The 20490-nt window shown below is 46.8% G+C and overlaps 1 protein-coding gene across 1 annotated transcript in view; it reads right to left on the bottom strand.

Annotated features, from left to right (window-relative positions):
- Nucleotides 1-20490, bottom strand: part of LOC128688702 (uncharacterized) — an 83569-nt gene that overhangs the window by 17494 nt on the left and 45585 nt on the right. The window contains exon 5 of the mRNA XM_053776683.2: nucleotides 8080-8427. Within this exon, the coding sequence (XP_053632658.1) occupies nucleotides 8080-8427 (348 nt within the window). The remainder of the gene's footprint in view (nucleotides 1-8079; nucleotides 8428-20490) is intronic.

A 20490-nucleotide genomic window follows, 5' to 3' on the forward strand; every position in this document is an offset into this window, starting at 1 on the left:
CGTCATGTCGTTCACAAATACCAGAAACAGCACTGGTCCTAGGACTGACCCCTGTGGGACCCTGCTGGTCACAGGTGCCCACTCTGACACCTCGCCACGTACCATGACTCGCTGCTGTCTTCCTGTCTTCCTGTGTGTGTGTGTGTGCTTGTGTACTCACCTAATTGTACTACCCTAATTGTGGTTTCAGGGGTCGAGACTCAGCTCCTGGCCCCACCTCTTCACTGAGTGCTACTGGGTCCTCTCTCTTCCTGCTCCATGAGCTTTATCACACCTCATCTTAAAGCTATGTAGGGTTCTTCCCTCCACTACCTCACTTGCTAGGCTATTCCACTTCCTGACTACTTTATGACTGAAGAAATACTTCCTAACATCCCCTTGACTCATCTGGGACTTCAATTTCCAATTGTGACCCCTTGTTTCTGTGTGCCATCTCTGGAACATCCTGTCTCTGTCCACCTTGTCCATTCTGCACAGTATTTTGTCTGTCGTTATCATGTCTCCTCTAACCCTCCTGTGTATGTGTGAGCGTGTGTAATCACCTATTTGTACTCACCTGTTTGTGGTTGCAGGGGTCGAGACTCAGCTCCTGGCCCTGCCTCTTGACTGACCGCTACTGAGTCCTCCCTCTCCCTGCTCCATGAGTTTTAACATACCTCGTCTTAAAACTCTGTATGGTTCCTGCCTCTGCTACATCACTTGCCAGACTATTCCACTTTATAACAACTCTGTGGCTGAAGAAATACTTCCTAACATCCCTTTGATTCAACCGAGTCTTCAGCTTCTAATTGTGACCCCTTGTTTATGTGTCCCATCTCTGAAACATCCTGCCTCTGTCCACCTTATCTATTCCATGCAGTATTTTGTATGTCGTCATCATATCTCCCCTGACCCTCCTGTCTTCCAGTGTCATCAGGCCGATTTCCCTTAACCTATCTTTGTAGGACATTCCCCTTAGCTTTGGAACGAGCCTTGTTGCAAACTTTTGCACTTTCACTAATTTCTTTATGTGCTTGACTAGGTGTGGGTTACAAACTGGTGCTACATACTCCAGTATGAGCCTGACGTACACGGTGTACAGAGTGCTGAACGATTCCTTACTGAGGTTTCAGAACGTTATTCTCAGGAATGCCAGGCGCCCACATGCCGCAGCATTTATGTGTGCTTCCGGCGACGTGGTCGGTATTATACTCACCCCTAGATCTTTCTCCTTGAGTGAGGTTTGCAGTCTTTGTCCACCTAGCCTATACTCTGTCTGCAGTTTTCTTTGCTCTTCCCCCTATCTTCATGACTTTGCATTTGCTGGGTTAAATTCCAGGAGCCAGTTGCTGGACCACACGTCCAGCCTGTCCAGGTCTCTTTGTAGTCCTCCCTGATCTGCATCTGATTTAATTCTCCTCATTAACTTTGCATCATCTGCAAACAGGGACAATTCTAAGTCTATCCCTTCTGTCATGTCATTCACATATACCAAAAATAGCACTGGTCCCAGGACTGACCCCTGTGAGACCCCACTCGGCACAGGCACCCATTGTGATACCGCATCATACTTGCTGTTGCTTCCCTGTCAGGTATTCTCTGATCCATTGCAGTGCGCTTCTTGTTATACGTGCCCTATCCTCTAGCTTCTGCACTTAATCTCTTGTGAGGAGCTGTGTCGAAGGCCTTCCTGCAGTCCAAGAAAATGAAATCAACCCATTACTCCCTATCATGTCTTACTTCAGTTACCTTGTCATAAAACTCCAGAAGGTTTGTGACACAGGATTTGCCTTCCATGAATCCGTGCTGGCTGTCGTTTATAATCTTGTTCCGTTCCAGGTGCTCCACCTCTTTCCTCCTGGTAATCTTCTCCATGACTTTGCATAGTATACACGTCAGTGACACTGATCTATAGTTTAGTGCCTCATTTCTGTCTCCTTTCTTGAAGATGGGAACTATATTTTCCGTCTTCCATACTTCAGGTAGTTGCCCAGTTTCAAGAAATATGTTGAATATTGTAGTTAGTGGCATACACAGTGTCTCTGCTCCCTCTCTAAAGACCCATGGAGAGATGTCCGGTCCCACCACCTTTGAGGTATCAAGGTCACTTAGGAGCTTCTTCGCCTCCTCGATTGTGTATTTCATCCAACGCTTGTTAGTTTATCCCTTGTTGGTGTACCCCTCTGTTTTGTCTTCCCAGTGTTCCTTCTGCCTCCACTGTAAATACTTCCTTAAATCTCGTATTGAGCTCCTCACATACTTCTTGGTCGTTTCTTGTGAGCTCCCCGCCTTCTTTCCCCAACCTGATTACCTGGTCCTTGACTGTTGTCTTCCTCCTGATGTGGCTATAAAGCAGTTTCAGGTCAGACTTGACTTTCGATACTGTTTTCATATTGCCGCTGGGTCTCCCTCCTTATCTGTGCCTGCCCGTTTCTGGCTCGTCGAATTATCTCCTTATTTTCCTGGGTCCTTTGCCTTCTGTACTTTTTCCGTTCTCTAGTGCACTTAGTTTTTGCCTCCCTACACCTTCAGGTAAACCAAAGGCTCATTCTGGTCTTCCATCATTTCTGGTACCCTTAGAAACAAACCTCTTCTCTGCCTCCTTTCATTTTGTTGTTATGTAGTCCATCATTTCGTCTACTGACTCTCCTACCAACTCTCTTTCCCACTGAACCTGCAGGAAGGTCCTCATGCCTGTGTAGTGTCCCCTTTTATAGTTTGGCTTTTCCCTTTCTGCTTCTGTTACCCTCTCCACTTCTTGCCCTATGATGTATTCAAAGTTCAGAACCATGTGGTCATTAGATCCAAGGGGCCTATCATATATGATTCTCTCAATGTCTGAGCTACTCAGGGTGAACACAAGGTCCAGTCTTGCTGGTTCATCCTCCCCTCTCTCTCTGGTAGTATCCCTAACATGTTGGTGCATAAGGTTTCCCATCATCATGGCTCTCCGTGTTTCAGGACCCCCATGTGGTTCCAGGTTTTCCCAATCAATCTCCCTGTGTTGAAATCGCCCATAACCAGTAACCTTGATCTACTCAAGTGAGCTCTTCTGGCCACCTTAGCTAGTGTGTCTACCATTGTTCTGCTGCTCTCATCATATTCTTCTCTTGGCCTCCTGCAGTTCTGTGGCGGGTTAGACATCACTCCAATGAGTCAGTTCCCCTGACTGAATTGTACCTACTATGTAATCTCTTAATACAATCTCGTCCATTCCTTCCATTTTGTGATATCCCCATCGGTTTTTAATGAGCAGTGCAACCCTTCCTCATGCCACTCCTCACAGTTATTCCTTATTCCATCTGCGTTCGTGTATCAAACCTTCAACTTCTTTTCTAAAACTGTGGTCCGAGGAGAATGGGGGAACAGGTGCCCTGGCAGGGGCCTGTGGGGTGGAGTTTGTCGTGTGGAGGATGGGGTTTGTGATGTGGGGGGTGGGGCAGAGGGTACAGTGTGTGGGTTACTGTGGGAATGGGGTTTATGATAAGGGGCATGGGGGCAGAGGGTACAGTGTGTGGGTTACTGTGAGTTACTGTGGGGGTGGGGTTTATGGTGAGAGGGATGGGAGCAGAGGGTACAGTGTGTGGGTTTTGAATTTGGTTGTTTGGTTGCATTGAGGTTGCCATGGTTGCATCCCTTCTGTGCATGGTCCTGGAGTAGGTTGTGTTTGCCCTTCTTGCACCTGGGTCTGGTTTCTCCCGCTCCCCTCCTTCTTTGCCTCCCATTCCTCCTTGCGATGTTGCACCCTCTCTTTCAGTATCTTCTTCTCGTTTTATGTTCTGTCTAGGTCGAGGTACACACTCCGGTACTCCGGTTTGTCCCTTAGACGTGCTGTCTCCTGCAGGATCCAGTTTCCAGCTGACGCTGCTTTGAAGATCACTTTGACTGGACGCTTTTTTTCCTCTCGCAAACCACCCAATTCTGTGAAAATTTGTCATCTGGGTCATGTCGTCCTCTCCTATTGCTTTCATGATGCTTTCAATCTTTTTTTTTTTTTTAATTCTGTTTTCTTGCTTCGTAAGTTTCCCCTTTAACTTTCTGGAGCCCATAGACAAAAACTGCCCTCTCCCTTTCGTCCTCCCACTGTACTTCCCTGAGCATCCTCTGGGGCGAATTAGTTCCCGTCGTTCAAGTGTTCCTTCCTTCTGTCTCTTCCCTATCCAGTGTCCCTGTGTTTAGCTGTTCCTGGATACGGCAGTTGTCTGTTAGAGCCTCTGTGTGTGTGTGTGTGTGTGTGTGTGTGTGTGTGTGTGTGTGTGTGTGTGTGTGTGTGTGTGTGTGTGTGTGTGTGTGCATGTGTGTGTGTATGTGTGCATGTATGTGTACTCACCTATTTGTACTCACCTATTTGTGGTTGCAGGGGTCGATTCATAGCTCCTGGCCCCGCCTCTTCGCTGGTTGCTACTAGGTCCTCTCTCTCCCTGCCCCATGAGCTTTATCATACCTCGCATTAAAACTATGTATGGTTCCCGCCTCCACTACGTGTGTGTGTGTTTGTGTGTTTATGTGTGTGTGTGTGTGTGTGTGTGTCAGGCCCATACTCCAGTCTGGGCCTGACGTACACAGTGTACGGTTTCTTGAACGATTCCTTACTAAGGCATCGGAATGCTATTCTCAGGATTGCCAGGTGCCCATATGCTGCAGCAGTTATTTGGTTGATGTGTGCTTCTGGAGATGTGCTCGGTGTTATGGTCACCCCAAGATCTTTCTTCTTGAGTGAGGTTTGCAGTCTTTGTCCACCTAACCTATACTCTGTCTGCAGTCTTCTTTGCCCATCCCCAGACTTCATGACTTTGCATTTGGCAGAGTTGAATTCGAGAAGCCAGTTGCTGGACCAGGTGTCCAGCCTGCCCAGGTCTCTTTGTAGTCCTGCCGGATCCTCATCTGATTTAATTCCTCTCATTAACTTCACATCATCTGCGAACAGGGACACTTCAGAGTCTATCCCTTCCATCATGTCATTCACATATATCAGAAATAGCACTGGTCCTAGGACTGACCCCTGTGGGACCCCACTCGTCACAGGCGCCCACTGTGATACCTCTTCACGTACCATGACTCATTGTTACCCCCTGTCAGGTATTACCTGATCCATTGCAGTGCCCTTCCTATTATACATACCTGATCCTTCAGCTTCTGCACTAATCTCTTGTGAGGAGCTGTGTCGAAGGCCTTCCTGCTGTCCAGGAAAATGCAATCAACCCACCTCTCTCTCTCATGTCTTATTTCTGTTACCGTGTCATAAAACTCCAGAATCCATGAATCCATGCGGGTAATCATTTATAATCTTGTTCTGTTCCAGGTGCTCCACCACTCTCCTCCTGATAATCTTTTCTACGACTTTGCATACTATACACGTCAGAGACACTGGTCTGTAGTTTAGTGCCTCGTTTGTCTCCTTCCTTAGAAATGGGTACTACATTTGTTGTCTTCCATACCTCAGGTAGTTGCCCAGTTTCAAGGGATGTATTGAAGATTGTGGTTAGTGGCATGAACAGCGTTTCTGCTCCTCCTCCTCTAAGGACCCATGGGGAGATGTCCGGTCCCATCGCCTTTGAGGTATCAAGGTCACTTAGCAGCTTCTTTACCTCCTCCTCCATTGTTTGTATATCATCCAACACTTGTTGGTGTGTGTGTGTGTGTGTGTGTGTGTGTGTGTGTGTGTGTGTGTATGTGTGTGTGTGTGTGTGTGTGTGTACTCACCTAGTTGTACTCACCTAGTTGAGGTTGCAAGGGTCGAGTCCAAGTTCCTGGCCCCGTCTCTTCACTGGTTGCTACTAGGTCACTCTCCATGAACTGTGAGCTTTACCATACCTCTGCTTAAAGCTATGTATGGATCCTGCCTCTACTACATCGCTTCCCAAACTATTCCACTTCCTGACTACTCTGTGGCTGAAGAAATATTTCCTAACATCCTTGTGATTCATCTGTGTCTTCAACTTCCAACTGTGTCCCCTTGTTGCTGTGTCTCATCTCTGGAACATCCTGTCTTTGTCCACCTTGTCAATTCCTCTCAGTATTTTGTATGTCGTTATCATGTCCCCCCTATCTCTCCTGTCCTCCAGTGTCGTCAGGTTGATTTCCCTTAACCTCTCCTCGTAGGACATATCTCTTAGCTCTGGAACTAGTCTTGTTGCAAACCTTTGCACTTTCTCTAGTTTCTTTACGTGCTTGGCTAGGTGTGGGTTCCAAACTGGTGCCGCATACTCCAATATGGGCCTAACGTACACGGTGTACAGGGTCCTGAACGATTCCTTATTAAGATGTTGGAATGCTGTTCTGAGGTTTGCTAGGCGCCCATATGCTGCAGCAGTTATTTGGTTGGTTTGCGCTTCAGGAGATGTGCCTGGAGTTATACTCACCCCAAGATCTTTTTCCTTGAGTGAGGTTTGTAGTCTCTTGCCCCCTACACTGTACTCTGTCTGCAGTCTTCTTTGCCCTTCCCCAATCTTCATGACTTTGCACTTGGTGGGGTTGAACTCCAGGAGCCAATTGCTGGACCAGGTCTGCAGCCTGTCCAGATCCCTTTGTAGTTCTGCCTGGTCTTCGATCGAATGAATTCTTCTCATCAACTTCACGTCATCTGCAAACAGGGACACCTCAGAGTCTATTCTTTCCGTCATGTCGTTCACAAATACCAGAAACAGCACTTGTCCTAGGACTGACCCCTATGGGACCCCGCTAGTCACAGGTGCCCACTCTGACACCTCGCCACGTACCATGACTCACTGCTGTCTTCCTGACAAGTATTCCCTGATCCATTGTAGTGCCTTCCCTGTTATCCCTGCTTAGTCCTCCAGTTTTTGCACTAATCTCTTGTGTGGAACTGTGTCAAACGCCTTCTTACAGTCCAAGAAAATGCAATCCACCCACCCCTCTCTCTCTTGTCTTACTGCTGTCACCATGTCATAGAACTCCAGTAGGTTTGTGACACAGGATTTCCCGTCCCTGAAACCATGTTGGCTGCTGTTGATGAGATCATTCCTTTCTAGGTGTTCCACCACTCTTCTCCTGATAATCTTCTCCATGACTTTGCATACTATACATGTCAGTGACAGTGGTCTATAGTTTAATGCTTCATGTCTGTCTCCTTTTTTAAAGATTGGGACTACATTTGCTGTCTTCCATGCCTCAGGTAATCTCCCTGTTTCGATAGATGTATTGAATATTGTTGTTAGGGGCACACATAGCGCCTCTGCTCCCTCTCTCAATACCCATGGGGAGATGTTATCTGGCCCCATTGCCTTTGAGGTATCTAGCTCACTCAGAAGCCTCTTCACTTCTTCCTCGGTTGTGTGTACTGTGTCCAGCACATGGTGGTGTGCCCCACCTCTCCGTCTTTCTGGAGCCCCTTCTGTCTCCTCTGTGAACACTTTGAATCTCTTGTTGAGTTCCTCACATACTTCACGGTCATTTCTTGTTGTCTCTCCTCCTTCCTTCCTTAGCCTGATTACCTGGTCCTTGACTGTTGTTTTCCTCCTGATGTGGCTGTATAACAGTTTCGGGTCAGATTTGGCTTTCTCTGCTATGTCATTTTCATGTTGTCGTTGTGTGTGTGTGCGTGTGTGTGTGTGTGTGTGTGTGTGTGTGTGTGTGTGTGTGTGTGTGTGTGTGTGTGTGTGTGTGTGTGTTATGATCCTGGCATACTGGCAGAGGTGGAGACGTTGTATCATAACTTGTGTTGCTGGTGTCAAGTGTTGTATCATGTGTTGCTGGTGTCAAGTGTACCACTGTGTACACAGTGCAACACCAAGAATCTGTACTACACTCTCCTATATGTAAATCTGCTGCATTTTTAAACCAGATACAAATATCATTAAAAGACATTATGAAAATAAACATTGATCATTATATATTTGCCCTGAACCTCCCTCTCACTTTACCGAAGAAAAACGTCGAGAAATAGGAAGCAAATTCTTAAGACAAGATAAATTAAGATATTTTATATTACACAATATTTAGTAAAGTTACGTTGGTAAAGTATTTTTGCTTAATAATAATTCGCTTATCAAAAACTTCGATGACTACGTCAGCGTTTTCTGTGAGTGAGACAGGTGTTTGTGACCCATAATGGAGTCTGACTGTGTTCTCTGGTCTTACCTAAGGTTTATTAGCGCTGACAACTATAGTAGACTTGGTGGGTGTCTGTCCTGGTCTGGCGACGGAAACGCTTGCTGTACCAGTACCTCCCACGTTCAAGCCAGTGGCTTTAGTGAAGAGAGAACCCAGAGACGGCAGTGCTGGCTTGGGTATGGTAGGCAATGCTGGTACACTTATGGCAGGCGGGGATGGGAAGAGTGGCTTCTGTGGGTTAGTCTGGTCATTCAGTGGTATGATGGCAGCCACGCCAGCACCCACGGCAGTAGGCACACTCTGAAGGCCGTTGCTGAACTTATTAGCTATGGACGTCGACATGCCGTTCCCGAAGTCCTGAACTGCGTTGGAAACCTGACGAAGAGCAACGTATCTACGTTAAATATATTCTACCACTGCTGACAGTGCTACATGACCCTTGTGCGTTTAGCGCTTAGTTTTGATTATAAAATAATATCACTACTGAATGATTGGTTGGTTAATTAATAGGGTTTAAAACCTATCCATTACACGAGGACCATTTAAGACTGCTTGGCACCTGCTCACCACAGGTCTAAAATATTACTTTAATAGGGAATTTTGTAAACTCCCAGTGAGAAATATTCACCTGTAAGTGTATATGTATACTAGCTGTATACATATGCACTTACAGGTGTATATGTATACACCTGTAAGTGTGCGCTTACTGGAAACATTATATCAGTACTAGCTGTATACCTGGTACAAGTGTACACTTACTGGAAACATTATATCAGTACTAGCTGTATACCTGGTACAAGTGTACACTTACTGGAAACATTATATCAGTACTAGCTGTATACCTGGTACAAGTGTACACTTACTGGAAACATTATATCAGTATTAGCTGTATACCTGGTACAAGTGTACACTTACTGGAAACATTATATCAGTATTAGCTGTATACCTGGTACAAGTGTACACTTACTGGAAACATTATATCAGTACTAGCTGTATACCTGGTACAAGTGTACACTTACTGGAAACATTATATCAATATAAAAACGTTCTATAAAATATCACGAGAATTATTTAAATAACTTTCCACTTGATACTGAAGACAGTTAAAGACGTAGTTTGAGGGTGTCAGTCCCTCAGCCAGGCTGAGGGACTGACACCCTCAAACCACGTCTTCGAGGGTGATGGAATGATTACATCGTCTTTACATCTCTACTGCTTCTGTTGCCTCCTCTGTACTCGACTGAAGAAGTCTGCTGTGTAGGCGACACGTTTCGGAATAAAGATACCTGACTGTTACACATGTGCCTTACTTATCAACTTGTCGGTAAGTAAGACATTTTCATATGCAGTAGTAGTAGTAGTAGTAGTAGTGGTAGTAGTAGTAGTAGTAGTGGTGGTGGTGGTGGTAGTAGTAGTAGTAGTAGAGATAAGATAAGATAAGATTTCGTTCGGATTTTTAACCCCGGAGGGTTAGCCACCCAGGATAACCCAAGAAAGTCAGTGCGTCATCGAGGACTAACTTATTTCCATTGGGGTTCTTAATCTTGTCCCCCAGGATGCGACCCACACCAGTCGACTAACACCCAGGTACCTATTTGCTGCTAGGTGAACAGGACAATAGTGTAAGGAAACGTGTCGAAATGTTTCCACCCGCCGGGAATCGAACCCGGGCCCTCCGTGTGTGAAGCGGGAGCTTTAGCCACCAGGCCACCGGTAGTAGTAGTAGTAGTAGTAGTAGTAGTAGTAGTAGTAGTAGTAGTAGTAGTAGTAGTAGTAGTAGTAGTAGTAGTAGTAGTAGTAGTAGTAGTAGTAGTTGTTGTTGTTGTTGTTGTTGTTGTTGTTGTTGTCAGAGCACTATGTTAATCACTTTATACAATAAAAATAAACAAGAGCAGTTGTTAATATACACAAAGTGATCATCATATAATCAGACCAAGTTTAAAAAGAGCATTAGAAGGTTCCCCGAGGTCCCTGCAGGCACCCCGAGGTCCCTGCAGGCTCCCTGAGGTCCCTGCAGGCACCCCGAGGTCCCTGCAGGCTCCCTGAGGTCCCTGCAGGCACCCCGAGGTCCCTGCAGGCACCCCGAGGTCCCTGCAGGCACCCCGAGGTCCCTGCAGGCTCCCCGAGGTCCCTGCAGGCACCCGGAGGTCCCTGCAGGCACCCCGAGGTCCCTGCAGGCACCCTGAGGTCCCTGCAGGCACCCCAGCAATTATGAAACCCATGACGACGGTATGAAAGCTTAAGCCAGACTTCAGATGTGAAACACAGTCTACGGTTTATCACGAGATATGCAAAAAAGGTAAATCGGTGGCTATGGGTGAGATGTGTTGCCTGATTCTTTGTTGACAGAGAGTAGACTCAAAGTGAGGATTCCTGCTGAAGGAGGATCAAACATTCGTGTCCTGCCAGACCTTGAACAACATGTTGCCAGTTTGTAGGGCCCACTGGACCCACCACTTCACAAGAACATATCTGTGGATATGGTCTAGTAAATTAGTCAGGCTTACTAAAGCAGACTTTTCCTCTGTATCTGGCCGTTCAATTCCCAGGGCATCAATATGGCCAGGGCACCAACATGGCCAAGACACCAACATGGCCAGGGCACCAGCATGGCCAGGGCACCAACATGGCCAGGACACCAATATGGCCAGGGCACCAGCATGGCCAGGGCACCAACATAGTCAGGGCACCAGCATGGCCAGGGCACCAACATAGCCAGGGCACCATCATGGCCAGGGCACTAACATGACCAGGGCACCATCATGGCCAGGGCACCACTGTGGCCAGGGCACCAACAGAACATCTCATGTTTGTGCCACACATGAAGAAGAGTGAACCAGTCCTAGATCTTTTGGAGCACAGTGTGGCCAGAAGAACACCAGACCATGGTAGATAAGAGTGCACTAAGAATTTGAGTACAGAGTGAACCGAGAACCAACTAAGCCAGGTATCAGGATAAGAGTAGCGAGGATTGCATGGAACACCGTAGTGAAGACAGATGGCGCTCTTGAAGCAGTGCACAGTAGGAGTCCTCACCAGGAGTCACAGCAAAGTTAACACCACCCTCGCTCTTTGATCCAGCATAAACACCTTGATCCTTTAAATATGAACTGGATCATGCTCCAGGAAATCAGCCAAGGTCATCACCGAGGCTCAGCGTTTAGAGATTCCTATCCATTGGCTACAAAGATGAACTCCAGACACCATCCACGGAGGGTAGGGAGAGAAGCCAACATCTCCGACCACGGACACATCGAGGCCATAGTCCAGTAGAGGGACACCGCATACGAACGCCAACCATCACAGGCAGCCTTCCACAACAAGGATAAAGAGTTAGTTAGTTTAATATGTTTATTATGCACCCCATACCCATCCTGTGAAGGATAAAGACCCCTCTGTTTCTCCTTCCGCAAAGACCACAGCCTAAGCTGTAGTACACTAAACTTCAAATAGGTCGGACTCCTCCCGGCGGAGATCCAATGGAAGGTCAATAGACTTCAGAAAGGCTCCCCATAGGTGAAATGCGGAATGCACTCAAGAGTTGTATTCCTAGGTGATTAACAGTGTTTATCAAGCGCAGCCGGGAAGAGCTGGCTGAGTAGATCTGGTACCATACTGCAGTCTGGAACGGCACAATATTATAGTTAGGGGAAATCGCTAAACCCATAAAGGTCATACCTCGAGGTGAACGTTCCCTGCCAGGTTGTGCAGTGGAAATTGTGTGGATAACTCACAAAACTGTGTTAATAACCGGCCAAGATTGTGTGGATAACTGGCCGAGACCGTGTTCAGTGACAACATAAAAAATAAGAATCCCATTTTTCCCTGGTGCAAGTCATCAAGACTGCCACAGGTGCGACGCTTTCTCACCACCGGGGGTAGACGACCCACACGTGTGTCTTCATCTTCTAACACATATGGGTCATCTAACCCCCGGAGGTGTCTCCATCTACTCATACATTACCGGGTAGAAACTCCACTTCAGTAATCACAGAACCTGGGACGAGAGGCCATAATTGTATAATGGCAGCAGAGGAGAGCAGTGACCCACTTGACTGCCTCTTAATCGGTTAAATAAACTCGCAACTTTCTCAGACAGGAACATCGACTTTCTAATTATATCCAGGAGGCTTTCAGAGCAGGTTAGTTTATTTTATCTGAGAAGTATGGTAGATATAAACAGAGATATATTAAAGAACTACAGACCACCAATGGAAATATCAAGGACTCCAATGGAAATATCAAGGACCCCAGTGCAAATATCAAGGACCCAGTAGAAATATCAAGGACCCCAGTGGAAATATTAAGGACCCCAATGGAAATATCAAGGACCCAGTGGAAATATATAGGACCCCAGTGGAAATATCAAGGACCCAGTGGAAATATCAAGGACCCCAGTGGAAATATCAAGGACCACAGAAGAAATATCAAGGACCCCAGTGGAAATATCAAGGACCCCAGTGGAAATATTAAGAACCGCAATGGAAATATCAAGAACCCCAGTGGACATATCAAGGGCCCATGTGAAAATATCAATGACCCCAGTGGAAATATCAAGGACCCAGTGAAAACATCAAGGACCCCAGTGGAAATATTAAGGACCCCAGTGGAAATAAGTCACTTCGTCTGACTTTTCTGGGTTATCCTAGATTCTGTGCACATAAGCTGCTATGTATGATATTCTATGTAATTGTGTACACCGGAATGAACTTACTTACTTACTTACTTACTTACTTACTTACTTACTTGCTTACTTACTCTCATCTTACGACAGGAAAATATAATCATACGATTTTCAAATGAGACGGAGAGTCTTAAATCCCGTATGTTCGGATGTTATGTAAACACGTTCTTCATACTGCCATTATTCATACAGTGTGGTGCTTCCTGCAGCTTACATCCAGTCATGAACAGCAGTCTGATGACAGGAAGCTGAACACCAGTCATGAACACCAGTATGTATGACACCCAGCCAGCAATATGTATGACACCCAGCCAACAGTATGTATGACACCCAGCCAACAGTATGTATGACACCCAGCCAACAGTATGTATGACACCCAGCCAGCAGTATGTATGACACCCAGCCAGCAGTATGTATGACACCCAGCCAGCAGTATGTATGACACCCAGCCAGCAGTATGTATGACACCCAGCCAGCAGTATATATGGCACCCAGCCAGCAGTATGTATGACACCCAGCCAGACGTATGCATGACACGCAGCCAGCAGTATGTATGACACCCAGCCAGCAGTATATATGACACCCAGCTAGAACTTTGTATAACACCCAGCCAGCGGTACGTATGACACCCAGCCAGCACTTTGTATGACACCCAGCCAGCAGTATATATGGCACCCAGCCAGCAGTATGACACCCAGCCAGAAGTATGTATGACACGCAGCCAGCAGTATGTATGACACCCAGCCAGCAGTATATATGACACCCAGCCAGCAGTATGTATGACACCCAGCCAGCACTTTGTATAACATCCAGCCAGCAGTATGTATGACACCCAGCCAGCACTTTGTATAACATCCAGCCAGCAGTATATATGGCACCCAGCAAGCAGTATATATGACACCCAGCCAGCAGTATATATGACACCCAGCCAGCAGTATGTATGACACCCAGCCAGCAGTATGTATGACACCCAGCCAACAGCATGTATGACACCCAGCCAGCAGTATGCATGACAGCCAGCCAGCAGTATGTATGACACCCAGCCAGCAGTATGTATGACACCCAGCCAGAAGTATGTATGACACGCAGCCAGAAGTATGTATGACACCCAGCCAGCAGTATGTATGACACCCAGCCAGCACTTTGTATGACACCCAGCCAGCAGTATGTATGACAACCAGGCATGCAGTATATATGGCACCCAGCCAGCAGTATGTATGACACCCAGCCAGAAGTATATGACACTCAGCCAGCAGTATGTACGACACCCAGCCAGCACTTTGTATAACATCCAGCCAGCAGTATGTATGACACCCAGCCAGCAGTATGTATGACACCCAGCCAGCAGTATGACACCCAGCCAGCAGTATATATGGCACCCAGCCTGCAGTATATATGACACCCAGCCAGCAGTATATATGACACCCAGCCAGCAGTATGTATGACACCCAGCCAGCAGTATGTATGACACCCATCCAGCAGCATGTATGACACCCAGCCAGCAGTATGTATGACAGCCAGCCAGCAGTATGTATGACAGCCAGCCAGCAGTATAAGAACATAAGAAGAACATACGAACATAAGAAAGAAGGAACACTGCAGCAGGCCTACTGGCCCATCCGAGGCAGGTCCAAGTCTCCTACCAGCTTAAGCCAATGCCCCAACCTAGTCAGGTCAGGTCACATTCACTTAAGGAAGGAACACGGCAGCTGACCTAGTAACACAAGCTAATCAGGTCCAACTCACACCCACTCACGTATTTATCTAACCTATTTTTAAAACTACACAACGGTTTAGCCTCTATAACTGTACTCGGGAGTTTGTTCCACTCATCCACAACTCCATTACTAAACCAGTGCTTTCCTATATCCTTCCTGAATCTGAAATTTTCCAACTTAAAACCATTGCTGCGAGTCCTGTCTAGGCTAGATATTTTCAGCACGTTATTTACATCCCTTTTATTTATTCCTGTCTTCCATTTATACACCTCAATCATATCCCCCCTAATTCTACGCCTTACTAGAGGGTGCAGATTCAGGGCATTCAGTCTATCATCATAGAGAAGATTTCTGATACATGGGTTCAACTTTGACATCCTTCTTTATACGTTTTCCAGAGCATTTATATCCATTCTGTAATACGGTGACCAAAACTGTGCAGCATAATCTAAATGAAGCCTAACCAAGGATATACAGAGTTGAAGAACAACCTGACGACTCCTACTGTTTATGCTTCTTGATATGAAGCCAACGATTCTGTTAGCTTTACTGTGAATACTTACGTACTGTTGTCTTGGTTTCAGATTACTGCTAACCAGAAATCCTAAATCTTTTTCGCAATCCGCAATATTAAGATCTATATTATTTAGTTTATATGAGGCATGGTTATTGTCCTGTCCAACATTCAGAACTTTGCATTTCTCTATATTAAACTGCATATGCAACTTCTCCGAACAGTGTATCAGTCTATTCAAATCTTCCTGGAGTGCTCTAGTGTCCTCGTCAGAATGAATTCGGCAGTATGTATGACACCCAGCCAGCAGTATGTATGACACACATCCAGCACTATGTATGACACCCAGCCGGCAGTATGTATGTATGACACCAAGCAAGCAGTATGTACGACAACCAGAAAGCAGTATGTGTGACACCCAGCCAGCAGTATGTATGACACCCACCCAGCAGTATGTATGACACCCAGCCAGCAGTATGTATGTATGACACACAGCCAGCAGTATGTATGACACCCAGCGAGCCGTATGTATGACACCCAGGCAACAGTATATATGACACTCAGAAAACAGTATGTATGACACTCAGCCAGCAGTATGTATGACAACAAGCCAGCAGCATGTATGACACCCAGCCAGCAATATGAATGACAACCAGCCAGCAGTAGGTATGACACTCAACCAGCAGCATGTATGACACTCAGCCAGCAGTACGTATGACAACCAGCCAGCAGTATGTATGACACCCAGCCAGCAGTATGTATGACACCAAGCCAGCAGTATGTATGACACCCAGACAAGAGTATATATTACACTCAGCCAACAGTATGTATGACACTCAGCCAGTAACATGTACGACACCCAGCCAGCAGTATGACACCCAGCCAGCAGAATGTATCACACCAAGCCAGCAGTATGTATGACACCCAGGCAGCAGTATACATGACACTCAGCCAACAGTATGTATGACACCCAGCGAGTAGTATGACACCCAATGAGCAGTATGACACCCAGCCAGCAGTATGTATGACACCCAGCCAGCAGTATGCATGACACCCAGCCAGTAGTACGTATGACACCCAGCCAGCAGTATGTATGACACCCAGCCAGCAGTATGTATGACACTCATCCATCAGTATGTATGACACCCAGCCAGCAGTTTGTATGACACCCAGCGAGCCGTATGTATGACACCCAGGCAGCAGTATATATGACACTCAGCCAACAGTATGTATGACACTCAGCCAGCAGTACGCATGACACCCAGCCAGCAGTATGTATGAAACCCAGCAAGAAGAACGTATGACACCCAGCCAGCAGTATGTATGACACCCAGATAGCCGTATGTATGACACCCAGCCAGCAGTATATATGAGACTCAGCCAACAGCATGTATGAAACTAAGCCAGCAGTATGTATGACAACCAGCAAGCAGCATGTATAACACCCAGCCGGCAGTACGTATGACAAACAGCCAGCAGTATGTACACACTCAGCAAGCAGTATCTATGACACCCAGCCAGCAATATGTTTGACAACCAGCCAACAGTATCTATGACACTCAGCCAGCAGTATGTATGACAGCAAGCCAGCAGTACGTATGACACTCAGCCAGCAGTATGTATGACACCCAGCAAGCAGTATCTATGACACCCTGCCAGCAATATGTATGACAACCAGCCAACAGTATCTATGACACTCACCCAGCAGTATGTATGACAGCAAAGCAGCAGTACGTATGACACTCAGCCAGCAGTATGTATGACAACCAGCCAGCAGTATGTATGATAACCAGCCAACAGTATGTATAACGCTCAGCCAACAGTATGTATGACACTCAGCCAGCAGCATGTATGGCACCCAGCCAGCAGTATGTATAACATCCAGCCAGCAGTATGTATGACACTCAGCCAAAAGTATGTATGACACACAGTGAGCAGTATGTATGACACCCAGCCAGCAGTGTGTATGACACCCAGCCAGCAGCATGTATGAAACCCAGCCAGCAGTATGTGTGACACCCAGCTAGCAGTATGACACTCAGCCAACAGTATGTATTACACTCAGCCAGCAGTATGTATGACAACCATCCAGCAGTATGTATGACACCCAGCCAGCAGTATGTATGACACCCAGCCAGCAGTATGTATGACACCCAGCCAGCAATATGTATGACACCCAGCCAGTAATATATATGAAACCCAGCCAGCAGTATGTATGACACCCAGCCAGCAGTATGTATGACACTGAGCCAGCAGTATGTATGACAACCATCCAGCAGTATGTATGACACCCAGCCAGCAGTATGTATGAAACCCAGGCAGCAGTATGTATGACACCAAGGCAGCAGTATGCATGACACCCAGCAAGCAGTATGCATGAAACCTAGCTAGCAGTATGACACCCAGCCAGCAATATGTATGAAACCCAGGAAGAAGTATGTATGACACCCAGCCAGCAGTATGTATATCACCCAGCCAGCAGTATGTATGACACCCAGCCAGCGATATGTATGAAACCCAATCAGCAGTTTGTATGACACCCAGCCAGCAGTATTTATGACACCCAGCCAGCAATATGTATGACACCAATCCAGCAGTATGCCACCCAGCCAGCAGTATGTCACCCAGCCAGCAGTAGGTATTACACCAAGCCAGCAGTATGTATGTCTCCCAGCCAGCAGTATGTATGACAGCCAGCCAGCAGTATGTATGACACCCAGTCAGCAGTATGTATGACACCCAACCAGCAGTATGTATGACACCCAGCCAGCAGTATGTATGACACCCAGCCAGCAGTATGTATGGCACCCAGCCAGCAGTATGCATGACACCCAGTCAGCAGTATGTATGGCACCCAGCCAGCAGTATAAATGACAAACAGCCAGAAGTATGTATAACACGCAGCCAGCAGTATGTATGGCACCCAGCCAGCAGTATGTATGACACCCAGCCAGCAGTATGTATAACACGCAGCCAGCAGTATGTATGACACGCAGCCAGCAGTATATATAATACGCAGCCAGCAGTATATATACCACGCAGCCAGAAGAACGTATGACACCCAGCCAGCAGTATATATAACACGCAGCCAGCAGTATGTATGACACCCAGCCAGCAGTATATATAACACGCAGCCAGCAGTATATATAACACGCAGCCAGCAGTATATATAACACGAAGCCAGCAGTATATATGACACCCAGCCAGCAGTATATATAACACGCAGCCAGCAGTATATGTAACATGCAGCCAGCAGTATATGTAACATGCAGCCAGCAGTATGTATGACACCCAGCCAGCAGTATGTATGACACCCAGCCAGTAGTATGACACCCAGCCAGCAGTATACATGACATCCAGCCAGTAATATGTATGACACTCAGCCAGCAGTATGACACATAGCCAGCAGTATGTATGACACTCAGCCATCAGTATGTATGACACCCAGCTAACCGTTTGTATGACACCCAGCCAGCCGTTTGTATGACACCAAGGCAGCAGTATGTATTACACTCAGCCAACAGTATGTATGACACTCAGCCAGCAGTATGCATGACACCCAGCCAGCAGTATGTATGACACCCTGCCAGAAGAATGTATGACACCCAGCCAGAAGTATGTATGACACCCAGGTAGCCGTATGTATGACACCCAGCCAGCAGTATATATGACACTCAGCCAACAGTATGTATGACACCAATCCAGCAGTATGTATGACAACCAGCAAACAGTATGTATGACACCCAGCCAGCAGTATGTATGACAAACAGCCAGCAGTATGTATGACACTTAGCCAGCAGTATGTATAACACTCAGCCAGCAGTATGTACGACAACCAGCCAGCAGTATCTATGACACCCAGCCAGCAGTATGTATGACAACCAGCCAACAGTATGTATGACACTCAGCCAGCAGTATGTATGACAGCAAGCCAGCAGTACGTATGACACTCAGCCAGCAGTATGTATGACACCCAGCCAACAGTATGTATGGCACTCAGCCAGCAGTATGTATGACACTCAGCCAGCAGTATGTATGACAACCAGCCAGCAGTATGTAAGACAACCAGCCAACAGTATGTAAAACGCTCAGCCAACGGTATGGATGACACTCACCCAGCAGCATGTATGGCACCCAGCCAACAGTATGTATGACACCCAGCCAGCAGTATGTATGACACTCACTCAAAAGTATGTATGACACCCAGCGAGCAGTATGTTTGACACCCAGCCAGCAGTGTGTATGACACCCAGCCAGCAGTATGTATGACACCCAGCCAGCAGGGTGTATGACACCCAGCCAGCACTAAGTATGACACTGAGCCAACAGTATGTATGACACTCAGCGAGCAGTATGTATGATAACCATCCAGCAGTATGTATAACACCCAGCCAGCAGTATGTATGACACCCAGCCAGCAGTATGTATGACACCCAGCCAGCAATATGTATGACACCCAGCCAGCAATATATATGAAACCAAGCCAGCAGTATGTATGACACCCAGCCAGCAGTATGCATGACACTGAGCCAGCAGTATGTATGACAACCATCCAGCAGTATGTATGACACCCAGCCAGCAGTATGTATGACACCCTGGCAGCAGTATCGATGACACCCAGGCAGCAGTATGTACGACACCCAGCAAGCAGTATGCATGAAACCCAGCTAGCAGTATGACACCCACCCAGCAGCATGTATGACACCCAGCCAGCAGTATGTATGACACCCAGCCAGCAGTATCTATATCACCCAGCCAGCAGTATATATGACACCCAGCCAGCGATACGTATGAAACCAAGCCAGCAGTATGTATGACACCCAGCTAGCAGTATTTATGACACCCAGCCAGCAGTATGTGTAACACGCAGCCAGCAGTATATATAACACCCAGCCAGCAGTATGTATAACACGCAGCCAGCAGTATACATAACACGCAGCGAGCAGTATGTGTGACACGCAGCCAGCAGTATATATAACACGCAGCCAGCAGTATATATAACACGCAGCCAGAAGTATGTATGACACCCAGCCAGCAGTATACATAACACGCAGCCAGCAGTATATATAACACGCAGCCAGCAATATGTCAGTATGTATGACATCCAGCCAGCAGTATATATAACACGCAGCCAGCAGTATATATAACACGCAGCCAGAAGTATGTATGACACCCAGCCAGCAGAATATATAACACGCAGCCAACAGTATATATAACACGCAGCCAGCAGAATGTCAGTATGTATGACACGCAGCCAGCAGTATATATAACACGCAGCCAGTAGTATATATAACACGCAGCCAGAAGTATGTATGACACCCAGCCAGCAGTATATATAACACGCAGGCAGTAGTATATATAACACGCAGCCAGCAGTATGTATGACACCCAGCCAACAGTATATATAACACGCAGCCAGCAGTATATATAACACGCAGCCAGCAGTATATGTAACACGAAGCCAGCAGTATATATGACACCCAGCCAGCAGTATATATAACACGCACCCAGCAGTATATATA

This window comes from Cherax quadricarinatus, chromosome 13, assembly GCF_038502225.1.
Source record: "Cherax quadricarinatus isolate ZL_2023a chromosome 13, ASM3850222v1, whole genome shotgun sequence".
Taxonomy (NCBI): Eukaryota; Metazoa; Arthropoda; class Malacostraca; order Decapoda; family Parastacidae; genus Cherax; species Cherax quadricarinatus.